At 30.3% G+C, this 16,658-nt stretch overlaps 1 protein-coding gene across 1 annotated transcript; it reads right to left on the minus strand.

Annotated features, from left to right (window-relative positions):
- Positions 1-11,534: 11,534 nt before the first annotated feature.
- On the minus strand, positions 11,535-12,499 carry LOC134727728 (uncharacterized; the record flags this gene model as incomplete). The annotated part of the gene is made up of 2 exons (XM_063592113.1): positions 11,535-11,870; positions 12,389-12,499. Coding segments are annotated over 2 exons (447 nt in total), but the record flags the coding sequence as incomplete, so codon positions are not given.
- Positions 12,500-16,658: the final 4,159 nt, after the last annotated feature.

Here is a 16,658-nt window from a genome sequence, read left to right on the forward strand (position 1 = left end):
ACAAGAGCAGCGAATTTAAACGTTTTATCATAACCTGAAACAGTAGCAAACATTTTAATATATAAGTCATCCTTTGAATATAAATTTAAATGGGTTGTTTTTTTTTTTTCAATTATAAAAATATAAACAAAAACCAGTAAGCATACAGTGAACGAATAAATTTGATCTATGATACAATATAAATACAAAATGATATTAAATGTCAAAAGTTTAAAATGAAAATATTTGTTCAAAGTGTATACTTCTGAACAAGGAGAACATACGGTCGTAAGAATAATATTTGTTTGATTTTTATGTTAACTTATAAATCCAGAAAGCCATGTCAAAACACACTTGCGTTACTTATCAAATCCATATTGGTATTTTTTACAATCTAAGCAATATATGTTTGAAATGGATGAAGTAAATACTACAACTTATAGACTGAAATCAACAAGCAAACTCAGTGATAAAATAGACATGTTTTTTTTATTATCGTTTTGGGATATAGATATTAGACCGTTGGTTGTCCTGTTTGAATGGTTTTACACAAGTAATTGTTGAGTGTCCCTTATAGCTTGCTGTTATGTACGATCTAATGCTCCGTGTTATAAACCAACCTTTGACCTTCAATGTGTAATGTTTTCTTGAAACACATTGTGACTGTGATGGAGAGTTGTCTCATGGGCACTCTTATTACATCTTCGTTTTTCTATGCAAGATAAATTAACAATTGACAATTGAGGGTTTAAAGGAAGTACACCACTAATTCATTGCCCACAGGTTTTTATCAATTTTTAAGCAGACACAGCTCATTCAAGTTCAATTAAAGTGGCATTCATTGCATGTCAAAGCTACGCTTTATGGTGTCTTGTACTGAAAAAATCAACATACCTTAAATGATATATTAGAAAGAACAAACAGGCACAATGTACCCTCTTTTTTTACAATTTGATGCAGTGTTTTTAATTTTCAATACTATTAGGCAAAACGTGTTCTACAATTATCACCATTTAATCAGCTTTTTGCGTAAATTTTGGCGCGTCTGGCGTAAATATAAAATTTTAATCCTGGTGTCTATGATTAGTTTATTTGATACCAAAAATACATAAATATACTACATATTAAGGAAGTTACACACACGTGTAGGAACTATTTTGTGTTGAATATGTACTACTTTCTGGTATGTGCTGGTCGGGCGTGAATAAGTTGTGTTACACCTATAACAGAACTAAGCTTTTTATATAAATTCCATTAATACTTTGTTGCATTCTATGATCTATTTCAAGAAAAAAAAACATATACAATTTTGATTCTTATACTATTTTTCTAATTTCAAGTTCAATTTATTTTATTCCTTATACCATTATTTTATTCAATAATTTCTATCATGTCTATATGGAAAGCAATGTGCTTACTTATGGTCATGTTTTTTCATTCATTAAAAATAAATTAGTTTAAACCTAAGACATGATTGAGAATATTGTCCCCCTTTTTTTCTTTCAAAACGGAAAAGGACATTTTTTATATAAACCATACTTTTTTGTACAAAACAGATTATATAGAGTAATTTTATATCTCTCAGCTAGATTACTTGCCAAGCTTGTTCAAAAATGTATGTACAGTGAGATTTTGGAATTCTTAAATGAGTGAATACCAATTTTCATGATAATAAAGGCAATGCTAGTATGAGAAACCCAATAAAACTTTTAGAAAATCACAGAATAATATGACCGAGCTAGTGTTTTACCATAAACAAGTCATAATAAACATATTTTATTGATTTCAATCCCAAAAAGTGCAACAAAAAGAACTTGGAAGCAAATCTCAACTGCATGCATAGTGCTTAAATACCTTCTTATGTCAATTTTAGTGCTGAAATTCCCCAAAAACAGAATTGTTCATCTAAAAAAGATGATTACACATGATAACTTACATCAAATGTAACTTACTGTTATTGTAATAGGTACAACTTGATAAAATTGAATGGATGATTATTCTCTGTAATAGACATGTTCAACATAAACCGAAACCGAAACCGATACCGAAACCGATACCGAAACCAACGCTAGTAGTGAAGTAAAGGATAAATGTTAATAATGATTAATTAACTCGACCCCTTTACTCCATTATAATGTTAAATTTGAATACACTAGATGAAGTATTACTTCAATTCACCAATTTACACGAATCAATCAAAAAAACATAGTGAGATTAAATATATCAAATTAACGAGTATAAAATGAACTAATGCAAGTAATATACAATTCAGGTGAGGATACTAATTTATTTATGCTGTACATTAATCATGAAGCCGGTTTCGTCGAAGGAAAGGGCAGTACATAAAAACTTATAAAACTAAACATTATCAACCAATAAAACAAATGGATACCAATTGTAATTTTCCTGAGTGATAAGTGTAAAAAATTAACTCCACACATTAGTTTGATTTTTATCAGATACTACGTATTCCTTCTTACGGTATATTTTGAACGGAAAAATAAACAGTTATATGGGAAACACTGAAGGGAATTGCACTCATATCGGTACGGCCAAAGCCATATACGTTTTTTTATTATAAAAAGGAGGACCAAAAACTATAATTGATATACTGAAGTCATTAGGCAAATGTTGTCAAATAGATAATCATTTACAATTAACAATTAATAGTCGGGAGTAAGAGGTGAGACTCAAAAATTAAGGACCATCTCAAAAGGTATATTTCGTTATTTAATTACTCGGTACTATGAAGAATGAAATTGCTAATTAATCAGACTTTCTCCGATTTTTTTTTTTTTTCCTATTGCTTACTTGATTTTGTGAGATCTAGTGAATGGTTCGTCATATTGATGGTTCTGTTGGTCGGTAATGTAGATGTATCGACAGATTTATTGATACGCTAATTAATTGAAGAAATTCAAAGTCAAAAGAACAAATGAATAATACATAAACATGAGACTTCATCATTACGGTAGATTTAAGGTATCATCAGTCTAGAAGCCGTACTTTGTTTTTTGACATGATTTATAACCAGCTTTAACATCTTTTAAATTATAAAGAAATTATGGTTTCAACTGCTTCTGGCAAAATTGAACTTAAAGGATTTGGCTATGTTTAGATACTTTGTGATCATAAAGCTTTTCGTCTGCTTCGGTGCTTATTTATAGCTTTCAATCGTTCGATTTTTTTACTATGTGTTTTCCTTATGTTGGTATATGAATATTGAACACATTTTTTAACAAATTGCTTTTCACTAAGTTTTTTCATAACTTTTTAAAAAAAATAGTTATTATGTTTTAATAATGCATTTCAAAAACGTCATATTTTTTATTTTCAGATCTCAAATCTTTTAAAGAAAGGCTTGATAAAATAGTTTTTACACTAGGTTTGTATTGAAAATTTTATGTCAAATGAGTTCCTACATAAATTACTTAAATAGTTATCAAAGGTACCAGGATTATAATTTAGTACGCCAGACGCGCGTTTCGTCTACATAAGACCCATCAGTGACGCTCATATCAAAATATTTATAAAGCCAAACAAGTACAAAGTTGAAGAGCATTGAGGATTCAAAATTCCAAAAAGTTGTGCCAAATACGGCTAAGGTAATCTATGCCTGGGATAAGAAAATCCTTAGTTTTTCGTAAAATTCAAAGTTTTGTAACAGGAAATTTATTAAAATGACCACATTATTGATATTCATGTCAACACCGAAGTGTTAACTACTGGGCAGGTGATACCCTCGGGGACGAAACGTCCACCAGCAGTGGCATCGACCCAGTGGTGTAAATAGTTATCAAAGGTACCAGGATTATAATTTAGTACGCCAGACGCGCGTTTCGTCTACATAAGACTCATCAGTGACGCTCATATCAAAATATTTATAAAGCCAAACAAGTACAAAGTTAAAGCACTAATATAAACATGTTTTTTTTTTGGAATATAAATATTGAAGAGAGCAAATTGCTTTACTGGAGTGCATTTCATAATTTGTTGAATAGTGGTGATGTTTTAATAATGCATTTTAAAAACGTCTTTTTTTTTAATTTCAGCCCCTTCATCTTTAATTGAATCGCAGACAGATTTTTTACAAGGTTTGTATTTAAAATTTTGTGTCAAATGAATTCCTACATAAATTACTTCGGGCGCAAATATAAACAATCTAACAATTAAAGAATTGATTTTTGAAAAAGATATTTGAAAAACAAAAATGAAAAGAACTTCTAGTGTAGTAAGAATTCTTGTTCGCCAAAGATTTCTTAGACCTTGAATCAATGGTTTCGACATTCCAATATTTATTTCTTTTTATGTTATTCTAAAATAATTGATTGTATAACATCTTCGCGTTTGGAAATAAAATAACTTATGCTTATTCACTCTCATAGATAATTAAGACATGTTAGCTTCGAAATTAAACAGAAATGCTGACGACTTCATTTACAACCAGAATAAATCTTTCACCCTGTTTAGCAAATTTTACAATGATCTGACAAGGCAAGTATCAATTGAAAACAACGTATCGATATCCAACTCTTTGTTATAACCTTTGCTTGGAATGTTTAGCTGCCAAAAAAAAACGCGTACCAAGACAAGTTAATCTAATTGAATTACTCATACCTATTTAAGAAGATCAAGTTCTGTTGAAGTCTTCCACATGTTCACAAGTTTTTTTTTTGTTTTTTTTTGTATTAGTCTTGTCCTATTGACGTTAGAAATAATTACTAATGTAGATAAACTGATCTCATCCTTCTATTTCGTTCTAGAATTGACATATAATTAAACTGAGAAAAGAAAACCAAACAACACTTCTTATGACAGAAATAATAATAACTTCGAAATTTTTTGGTAGAGGTGTGCCATTTTTGCCTCAAAAACGTTCCCATTTAAATAACATTTACTGAAATGCAGTACCTATAGTTATATAGATATTTGAGAAAGAATGACCTATACTTATATACAATATTTAAAATATGACCCATGCTTATATTAGCACTAACTCATCATCACTCATAATTCATAAATATACCAGCTACCCTTAAGTTTATAGCTTGGATGGGTTCACCAAACTAAATTCTAAACTCCATATTGATCTTTTTTTTGTGTACTTGAACATTGACGTCATAGATTAAATTACGTCAAAACGTTATTGAAGATCAAATCAGGAGACAAATTTTCGGGGTTCATTTGGGAACTTATCTGAAAGGTGAACTTTCAAATGAATTGATTTAATTTAATATAATAATTGACCATTAATACAGTAAGATTCTCAATTGCATATTGATATATGATATGTAGATCATACCCCAAATCAATATACAGTTATCAAACGCAAATGCAGTTTATTATAGGATGTCATCAAAAAGGAGGATAATTTTTATATAAAATCTCGCAAAATTATGACCCATATTTTTGGCACATCCCCGTATATCCAATAATAGGAAGTTACCCCCCGTGGGTCTGAAATTTAAGTAGTTTACCAATTTGATCCTAGAAAAACTTGATTCCGTTTTTTTACAAACATACATTTATTCACTGCGATCAACAGCTTGGAAATGTTAAGACATATCGGAAAAGATTTAAAACGTTAATTTTTCCTAGCAAATTCCCGCAAAACTAAGAGGTAAACATTTGAAATGTTTAAGACAAATGAATATATAATATGCCGATATCATAAGACTAATAAGTCATAGCACAGTGCGTCAAAAACGAAAACTGAAGATTTGATTTCATTTCTTTTTTCAGAGGCTAACGATGACAAAAGCTTTATGCAGGTGTATCTTGATCTGGCAAGAGGTATAAGATGGACATTATTGAAATAACTGATTCAGCATACAAGCATACTACACAAACTTTTAAATAACTTAATGTACAAGTTTTAATTCAAAATCTAAAATAACGACGCTAGAACATATAAACAAAGATAAAAAAAAAAGAAAAAAAAAGTATCGAATAAAAAAAGCAAAATTCAAAGCTAAAACATTTCAAACGAAAACAAACGTAACTGTCATATTCTTGATTAACAGAGAAATTCTTATTCATCAACAATTAGCATCAAAGAGACTCTAACGTAATTATTTTTCTATCTTCCATTTAATAAGACTATCTATTTTTTCATTGCCTTAGAGTTTGAGCTGATTTTAAAAAAATTCAGCCCCAGACCGACATAAATAATGTCAATAATGTTTTTACTGAAATCTTCATCTTAACAGATAGAAACCCGTTGCAAATAGTTTTGTGGAAAACTTTTCCGGATTATGAAATAAATGTGATAATGGTGGCTACGCATCATAATCTTTTCTAACGAAATATTGGGAACCACACAGCTAATATTTCTTTTTTAAATTTGATTAGAAAGCACATAAGTATAATTTCGTTTAACTTGTTTGGATTCGAGCGTCACTAATAAGTCGTTTGTAGAAGAAACGCGCATCTTGCGTATATACAAAATTAAGTCCTGGTTTCTATGATGAGTTTATCATGTTTATTTCTTCGAGTTAATTCAAGACACAGTTTACGTTATTGCACGCCTCTAGCGGAGTTCAGGATAAAAACAAATTGCGAAGTTTGTTACTCGAATTTTTCTCCTATTCCAAGAACGGGAAATGAACACATACGGGGACATGAGAGAGAAATCATAATTTTAATTACATCATGCGGTCTATCATGAACAAAAGCAAGTATTCCTGTGCTATCTCAAAACTTCAAACAAATTATCAGAATAACTCTAATCAAAAATCTTCGTATTCTATTCTGTTTAGACTGAATTTTTTATCAATGTTTTTTGTTTTACCACTTGTTAGACAGAACGTAAAAATAACAAATAAACAAGTGACAATACTGCTTCTAGTCGTATCACATTCGTTAAAATCAAACCAGAATTGAACACAAACCATTCTTTGAAAAGTAATAGCTTTGAATGAAATTCACAGTGTAGCGTAAACAGTAAACTAGTAGGTAACGAATAATTGCCGGTAAGTTGCATGTAAATGTATGTGTTTAAGAGCAATTCTCTGTAACCACCAACTGTTTTATATAGGGGGTCCGGCACGCATAGTCACCGATTTTCATGAAACTTAGCCAAAACATGTGATCATGTAAAAAAGTAAGAAAAATGCCCACTCAAATGTTGCTAGGTCATGGTTGCCATGGCAACCAAGTGAATTAGATTTCCCTCAAATTTGGAGGAATTTAGCATCGAAAAAACAACTACTTTGCAGTCAATCGTAATCAAAACTAGGTTTTATTTTAAGATATTTGTAAATATTTTTTAGAAACATGAAACTAAACAAACAAAAAAGCAATGTCATATATAAAAAATATTTTGGCTGAATATTGTCACAACCGCAGAAGCAGGGGTTATTTCTCAATATAGTTCCGGAGACAAATTTACACATTTTGTATGAACAAAATAGACATTTTTGCATCCACCTCCATTTAACCTGTGGTTATGAACGAAAAGTATCGATGTTTCTTATAAAAAAATTATAACAAAATGTTTGGGAAATTAGGTTCTAGGATGGTTGCTATGGAAACAAAAATATGTAATTTTTGCCTTTTTACCTCTAAAATGTAGCCATGTTATTAAAATAATCCACAAAAAGTAATCATTATTGAATGACTATGATGTGCAAACTATTGGCGATTAAATTACCATGAATTTTCCTAAAGGTCAAAGGTCATTGATGACCTTGACCTTTGACCTTGTGTATATTAATTGAATTTTGAAAGGAAATATAAAAGAAAGAGGCTACTAAACATTGAGAAAATTTAAATCAGGATGTTTAAAGCCACTTCTTATCAACATATGAAAAATAAAGAGTCAAGGTCATTTCAAAAGTGCTTAGCAACCACCCTTATTTGATAAAAAATGTACCTAGCAACCATACATGATTACATTTAGTACTATATAAACTATTACATAGACCTAACTTCAAAGGTCTAGAGGGTATCATCACATAAGATGTAAGCAATCATTCATTTAAAGTGTAAAACTGCCTAGCAACCAGATATTTAAATTAGGAAAATGCCTAGCAACCATCGCTTTATATTGAAAAAATGCATAGCAACCAATAAACTATTTAGAAAAACTGAAAAGCAACAGTTTATTTTAGATTTCATTTAGACAAAAATTAGAAAAAAATAATATTAACAAGAATGTGTCCAAAGTACACGGATGCCCCACTGACACTATTATTTTCCATGTTCCATGGACCGTTTAAATGGGTCAAAAGTCTAATTCGGCTTTAAATTAAAAAGCATCAAGTTTACCAAGTTTCAGGTTGATTGGACTTCAGCTTCATCAAAAACTACCTTGACCAAAAAATTTACACTGAAACTCCCACTTTCATTTTCTATGTTCAGTGGACCGTTAAATTGAGGTCAAAAAGTCTGAATTGGCTTTAAAATTAGAAAGATCATATCATAAGCATCAAGTGTACTAATTTTCAAGTTGATTGGACTTCAGCTACATCAAAAACTACCTTGACCAAAAACTTTAACCTGAAACTCCCACTTTTATTTTCTATGTTCAGTTGACCATGAAGTTGGGGTCAAAAGTCTTATTTGGCTTTAAAATTAGAAAGATCATATCATAAGCAACAAGTGTACTAAGTTTCAAGTTGATTGTACTTCGGCTTCATCAAAAACTACCTTGGCCAAAATCTTTAACCTGCGGACGAACGAACGGGCGGACGGACGGACAGACGGACGAACGAACGAACGGAGCCACAGACCAGAAAACATAATGCCCCTCTACTATCGTTGGTGGGGCATAAAAACACATGTCTTATCCGGAAAAGTAAATATTATAGCAAATTTAATTTCATGAGACTGATTACATAAACAGTCATGGGACAAAAGTGAGTTCTCACTCAAAAAAAGTCCCATCATTTCAACTTAGATCAATATTTTTCAAAAAAATATCACCAAGTAACTGTATGAGCGATTTTTATAAAAAAAAAAGATACCAAAAGATGAAGAAATGCCTGAAGTTTTATTGTTTATTTGGTTACAATTTTCTTGGGTTTCGTTTTCATCATCTGATGAGTTAAACACAAATGCAATTTTTTACGATTTTAATTTGGTTAGAATAATAGCAACTTTTCAAGAAATATTTTTCTTTGTGTTCATCTCGTCAGATAATTAAAATGAGCATCAGTGATATTATAATCAAATAAACAATAAAACTTCAGACATTTCTACATCTTTTGATATCTATATTATGAAAATCGGACATACGGTTACTTCGTTATAATTTTTCGAAAAATATCCATTTTAGTTGAAATAATAGGACTTTTTTTTACTGGGAACTCACTTTTGTCTAATGACTGTATATACACAAATTTAAAAGATGTCGTCTGATGAGGCAACTCTCCAGAAGACAACCAAATGTTTTTCAAAGACAATTTATTTATATTTATAAAAAGAATAAAGTTGGCCTTTCAAGCAAAGAAGTTAAATGTATGCATATACAATATATTCATTTTCAATCGTTTTAACTTATAAGGCTTGATTATTTCATATTTTTCGTTGATTTTTTTTTATTGCATACACACTGTTTTTGTATTTTAAATAGTTTCAAATGTGCATCTAAATGTACAAAAATTTGTTTTTAGCATGTTTTGGGTAATATTATTTATCTTCAGAACAAGACACTATCACATTCATTTCGTTAAACTTCCATCTTCCCCATCACAAGACATAAAATGCTCTTTCCTAACTAATATAACTACCCAGCTGCATCTATCCATTGCTATTTTTGTATATCAACAGAACTAAAAAAGAATATTAAAACATACTTATTTTAACAGAGTCTCAGTGCCAATTAAGATTTAGTAATCGAACAGACTAGGCCAATCAGGACCCCTTTTTGTCGTAAAATATAGAATTATTACATTTGCTTAATTTTGCTATTTTACATGCTACGGGTCATTGAAAATTGCCTAAATTTGGTTAGATTGTTTTTGAAAAAACACACTTGTGTGCATAAAAAAATTCTTTGAGATAGAATTTTGAATAATTGTGTGAAGATAGGTTTCATCATATGTTTTAAGAAATAAAAAGAAACAATGTTGTCAATGAACTAGTTTTCTCGCTGCAAGTAATAATAAAAAATCCCTATTAGTCCAGTATATTTTTTTTTACTGAAAGAGTTATCTATCCTCAAATGGCTCATTTGAAAAGAAAAATTTCATTAAAACAATAAGGACTATTGTTTTTTTTTATGATATTTATGTTGCTAGATTCGTACTTCAGAGAACAAAAATCACCTTTTATTAACCGTTGCTCAGGAATATTTCTGTGGCTAACACTGCATGAAAACTTATCTTTTGTTTTAACCAAAAGATTACTAAAAGACAAAATTTGATATACCTTTTTTAATCTTTTCTAGACCTTTTAAAAAAATACAAAAGATATAAAAGATTATCTTTTGTTCACATTTTGATGCAACAAAAGGTAAACAAATGGCCCACTTTTGTTTTCACAAAAGGTAAACAACATGTTGCCTTTTGTTTACAACAAAAGGCAACAACTTGTGACCTTTTGTGTAACTATAAAAGATGTGCAAATGAGATCTTTTGAATGTCAAAAGGTAATAAAAGATAACCTTTTGGTGATCAAAAGATGAGAAAAATATGAACTTTTTGCACATTTTGTCACAAAAAATGTTAACAAAAGATATCTTTCCATGATAAAAAGGTGACCAAAATATAAACCTTCTATACATTTCTGTCACACAAATGGTAACAAAATATGAACTTTCCAAATAGTCTTGTCACACAAATGGTAACAAAAGATATCTTTCCATGATAAAAAGGTGACCAAAATATAAACTTTCTATACATTTCTGTCACACAAATGGTAACAAAATATGAACTTTCCAAATAGTCTTGTCACACAAATGGTAACAAAAGATACCTTTCCATGGTAAAAAGGTGACCAAAATATGAACTTTCTGTATAGTCTTGTCACACAAATGGTTTATACAAAAGATACCTTTCCATGGTAAAAAGAGATGACCAAAATATGAACTGTCCGTTTATTCCGTCAGACCAAAAAATGATTGAAACCAAAAATCTTCGCATTCTTGTCACAACTGTAAGGTTGGTTACCATAGTAATTGTTTCAGGTAAAAAAATACTACCAATGATGAACTACCAGCAAATGTTTTGTCTCTCATATAGTAATCAAATTACTTGTGTTTTGTGAAAAATTCACATTGACTTCAATTGAAAGACTACCAATCGAACCCAGATTAATGGATTCAATGATATAACTGTTAGACAATAGGTAAACCAGTTTACTATAACTGAGTTATATAATGCACATATTCCCTCCATGACTCATGGCTTGTTAATCAGATACTGCTAACCTTTCCTTAAAGCACTTCAGTTTTTAGTTTTGTTGTTTTATTTCAATTTTGTTAATCCAAAAGCAGTACTTTTACAAAAAAAGTAGAACATTTAGGAATCTTAATACAAAACACACTACTTAGAACGTTATAACTATAGAAATGCTAAAATAAATTTAAAATACAATTAGATTTCAAATTTTTATTAATTCCCAATACTCTGTGGCTCCGTATCTTGGACAATCCACTGGCAATTTTCAGGCAACTGAGGCACATCCTTTTGGCTTTGATTGCCAATTGTCCTTTTCTGTAAAAGCCTTAAACTGGCCTTTGAACACACATTTTTGTACGCAATGTCAAGTTTTGCCTTGTAGTCCTTGAATTTACTGGCCGGCCAGGATGGTTGATGAGTTATGAACCCATCCTGGCCATTCTCCTCATCTGAAGACATGTAAGCGGGCTTCATGACTTCCATTATTTTTGCCTTCTTGTTCATACCTAGCTCCATTTTGTCTAAAGCACATAGTCTCCGTTTTGCTTTCTGAAAAGAAAAACATTTATGGTTATATTATCATTGTTCAATGTATGTTTTATATCCAATTATTTCTTTAAATTGTAAAAAGACTTTGAATAGTGAGTAAAAATAAAATTGAGAATGGAAATGGGGAATGTGTCAAAGAGACAACAACCCTATCATAGAAAAAATCAATAGCAGAAGGTCACCAACAGGTCTTCAATGTAGCGAAATATTCCTGAAAATGGAGGTGTCCTTCAGCTGGTCCCTAAACAAATATATACTAGTTCAGTGATAATGAACGCCATATTTATTTCCAAATTGTACACAATGTTTTGATTTTATGAATTAAGGATTTAAATTTGTTAAACTGAAAATAAGAATTTTTATAACATATGATTTACAACATTGTGACACTGTTTACACTTGACGACTATAGAATGGATTTGTTATGTTTTATTACACACCAAAACTTCCATATAAGGAGATTTAATCCTAAACAAATTAAACTGATGACAGAACTACAATCATGTTATTCTAATTACCTCCTTTTTCCTTTCATATGCTGCTCTCCTTTTCTTCTCTCCTTCTAATCTGTCTTTCTTTATGGCTGTCTCCTCTTGTCTCTTTGTCAAAAAGTATCTTGACAAGGCACCTTAATAAAGAAAATAAGAGAGTAATAATTAAAATAAATTTCTAGTTCTTTACAAAAAATATCTTTTAGACCTAAGATTATGGCTGCGACATTTAAATGTCTTAATTAAGTAAAGGAATTTATTGGTGTATTATAAAACTTGACCAATTCACACACAAACAAATAAAAGGCTGAAGGACTTTAATGATTTGTTTGTGAGTGACTGTGTACAGTTTATACACTAATAAATTTCTTTAAAAAAATTGTTTAATCCTTAATATAATTCTTAAAAATTGAAGATTAGGAATGTATTTTTCCACATTTGTAACTTCTATCACACTTTTAAAAAATCCTTGCACATGAATATATTTTGTTGGTTTAATACTGTAACAAAAAATATGTACTCCATGAAATTTGCATTCTGATTAAAAAAAAACACTAAAAAAACCTGAATGATTATGACTCAAACAAATTTTTATCATTTGTTTATTATTTAACTAAACAATTAATGTGAAGTGAAATTAAATTTTGTTAGTGTACATCTGGAATGTGTCATTATATCACCACCATTTTATGTGGTGCATTATGTTTGAGCGCATTACCAATACATTTGCACGCAAAAAATCATTATGTTTGCGCGCAGCTTTTCATAACAATTGCAAGTAGTTGATTAGAAATTTGTGAACTCAAATTGAAGTAAATATTCATTTGTAACTTTAAGTTATTCTCAAACCAACCATCTTATATGGAAAATATGGTTATTTGTACAGATGCATCAATTCGTATGCGATAATTATATAATGTAGTAAAAATGGTTGCTAGGCAACCATTTTTTTTTACCGGAACCAATTTTTTTCATTTTTTTTAAAGTGTTTATACTAAGGCTAGCAATGGTTTGAATTAAGACTTCTTTTGAGAGGGGGCCAAAACGCCCCTTTTCATAAGTACATTCTCCTTTAAATAACAAGACCAATTGGTACTGTGATTATACAATCCAAGATGGCGCTACACCATAAATCTACCTTAGATTCATTTGACAACCCCCATTAAGAGTAAATACCCTTTAAGGTCAATTTGGAGTAACTATCGTTTATGTTAGTATTGACCTAAATACATTAATTTAGAATAAGCTAAACATTTATAGCTACAACAGTAACCAAATAAAGAGTACAAAATTTGGATAAGGAAACAAGAAAATGCTGTTATTTGAATTTTTAGTACTAGTATTCATTTAAAGGCAAACCACCTATACGGAGTAAAATGAAATTTTTTAATATTTGAGTGAATGATTGAGTCTTGTTGGTAATTTTTACTATTAAGTTGTTCATTTATCCATATAAGTTTCAATAAATATAATGTTTTGTTACATTAATTTTCTACATGCTTTGAAGATTCAAGACTAAGAACATAAATGTAAAACAGGAGCCCCCTAGTAGATGATATGATGATTCGACTGGTATTTTTTCGTAAAAGTGATGAAATACTTTGGAAAAAACAGCATTTGTAATTTAAGCAAGAACAGGAAACAAAGTTGCTAGCGATTAATTGAAATTTACATGAGTAATATAAACTCATGTATGAGAATTATTTCAGAAACACAATACCTGTTCTTTAAAGAAATTTGAGAGTCTAAATAGAAGAATGAATTAAAACTTTAGAAAAGCACCAATACAAGGATGGTTGCTATGCATTTTCTGATTATATAAGAATGGCTGGTAAAGTTTATGCTGAAAATATTGACCCCTCAACTTTTAATTAGGATGTTGACCATAATTCGTATCAATCTGAATCCAACTATGCATGGTTTCTTGGTACTTTTATATCAAGTAAGGATCGTTGCTAAGAACTTTTAACATGACCTTGACCTCTGGCATTCTGCTTATAAACAAAATGTAAGCAAAATTTTGTCTCAACACTTTTTCTAAATACATTTTTGGTTTATTTGATAAAATTTCTAACAAAAACAAATAAAAAAAAGACCGAAGGTCAAAGTCAAGGTCATAAAAAAACCTTTGATCTTGAGGTCAACTTTCAGGTCATTGAATGCACAACATGTCCAAAATGATTTTTATTTTGTATTTGGGACTGTTTTTGAACTATTCAAATAACAATGTCAAAATTTTTCTTCAAAATACCAAAAATGACACTTTTATGTTCCCATAGCAACCACCCTAGCAACCTATTTCCCAAACCTTTAATGATAAATTATTTCTGGGCAACAGCCATAATTTACATTTACCACTTTAGTATAATTGGTTGTGGATGCAAAAGTGTAAAATTATGTCATGCAAAAGCCTATAATTTGCCTTTTTGAAATCAGGGAAAATTTCACTATTTGAACCAGTGCTGCCCCCTTCTTCCCCTTTTGTCAGAAATAATTTTTATCTTTTATCTAACTCATAAAGTGTTATTTTTTAATGAATTATAGTTAAAATATTCATAAAACTTGAAATGTATGCATGATAACTGCTTAAAATGGGTCATTTTTTATCCTCAAAATATGCATTTTTGGGGCAAAATCCAAGGGGACTCATAATCATGGCAACGGGGGGCATAAAAAAAAATTGTCAACATTTTTCTTGTTAGTTTATCGATAGCTACCAACAGACCAAGTTTCAAGAAAATCTGAGACTATGCGTGCCGCAACTTGGTTGGTGGTTACAGAGAACTGCTATTAACTAGAAAGAAGTGTGCATGTCTCTTTATTTTTTTTCAAGCAAATTAAAATTTAAGAATGATTTATATTCGTGAGAAAAGTATAAACGATACTAGGGGGTAATGGACCCTAAGTGTTACATTTTATAACATGTATAAGTGGAAGAACAAATTAAGCTAACAGCAAGTGTGGAAAATGAACAAACAAAAATCAGATTCCGTCTACAAAACATTTCACAGAAACAAAGAATTGAGCTACATGACATTTATCTCAGTTCTCAAGGAGCATAGAATAAATAAGTGTCTTCTATTCCGTCCGCAGTTGTTTGGGAAAATCAAATACAAATTAAGAACCATGGTCGTGGAGAAACTACACATGCATAAAAAGAACATGTTGTTTTTTCTTCATCAAATTTCAATTTTCGAAAGGATAGCAGGATGTATTATTTTTTGTGCTTTGTGTATCACTCAGAAGAAGACAATACAATTTTGAACTCTTTTTTTCTTCTCGAGTCTCAAAATTGAATATTATTAACGAATTACATAGTTCAAGGTTAAGGGATTCCTGTAGAAGGGAGAGAGTGAAAACAAAATAATGTTACTATGCCGGGTCCTTGTATAAATGATTAAACGTTATGGATTTGTCTCATGGTTGATAGTAGTCCAAATAATTATGACGTCTTCAAAGAATATTATAATTTTTTTCTTTGACGCCTTACTTCAACGTCATAACGCCAAACTGATATGTTCAGTTGGACTTTCAGAGGGAATTTACTGCTTTATTTAAACGTTTAGCTGATTTCTCCTGAAGATGCTTCATCTTAGGTGTATAAAATATATTTTTGAACCAAACTCGGTCCATTTTGACGAACCTGATTTTCCGGATAATGTAAAACAATGGTTCCGGAAATTCGGGTTTTACCGAGTTTGGTGTAAAAATTATTTTATAATCTCCTAAAACGAAATCAGACAAACGTTTTAAAAAATGCAGTCGACATGTTCCCGCCTCGGATGGAATTGTTACTTATATTATTATTTATGTAGTGATTAATTGGAAATATTCTGCACAAACAAACACATAAAAGGTAAGAATTTTTATATATGCATTTTGTTTTAGCTTTCAATGAAAATTTAATAGCTGAATTGGGTCTCAAAGTTGAGAGCAAAATATGCTCTCAAAGTCCAACCGAAAATGGCGGCTTCAGCATTATGACGTCGAAGTTAGGCGTCAAAGAAAAAAATTATAATAGCCTTTTAAGACGTCATTATTATTTGGACTAGGTTGATAGTTGTTTATAATTATTTGAGACATGCAGTTTAATATGTCCAATTTGTCCATATAATCACACTGTCATAACGATTATATATTCAATAATTCGTTTGGAAAGTAATAGTTTTGATTGAAATTCACAGTGTTGCGTAAACAGTAAACTTGTAGATAACAAAATATTGCCGGTAAGTTGCATGTAAATGTGGGGGTTAAACAAGAAAGACGTTTGCATATCCCTTTATTTTTCCATGCAAAT

This window comes from Mytilus trossulus, chromosome 8 (assembly GCF_036588685.1).
Source record: "Mytilus trossulus isolate FHL-02 chromosome 8, PNRI_Mtr1.1.1.hap1, whole genome shotgun sequence".
NCBI classification, from domain to species: Eukaryota; Metazoa; Mollusca; class Bivalvia; order Mytilida; family Mytilidae; genus Mytilus; species Mytilus trossulus.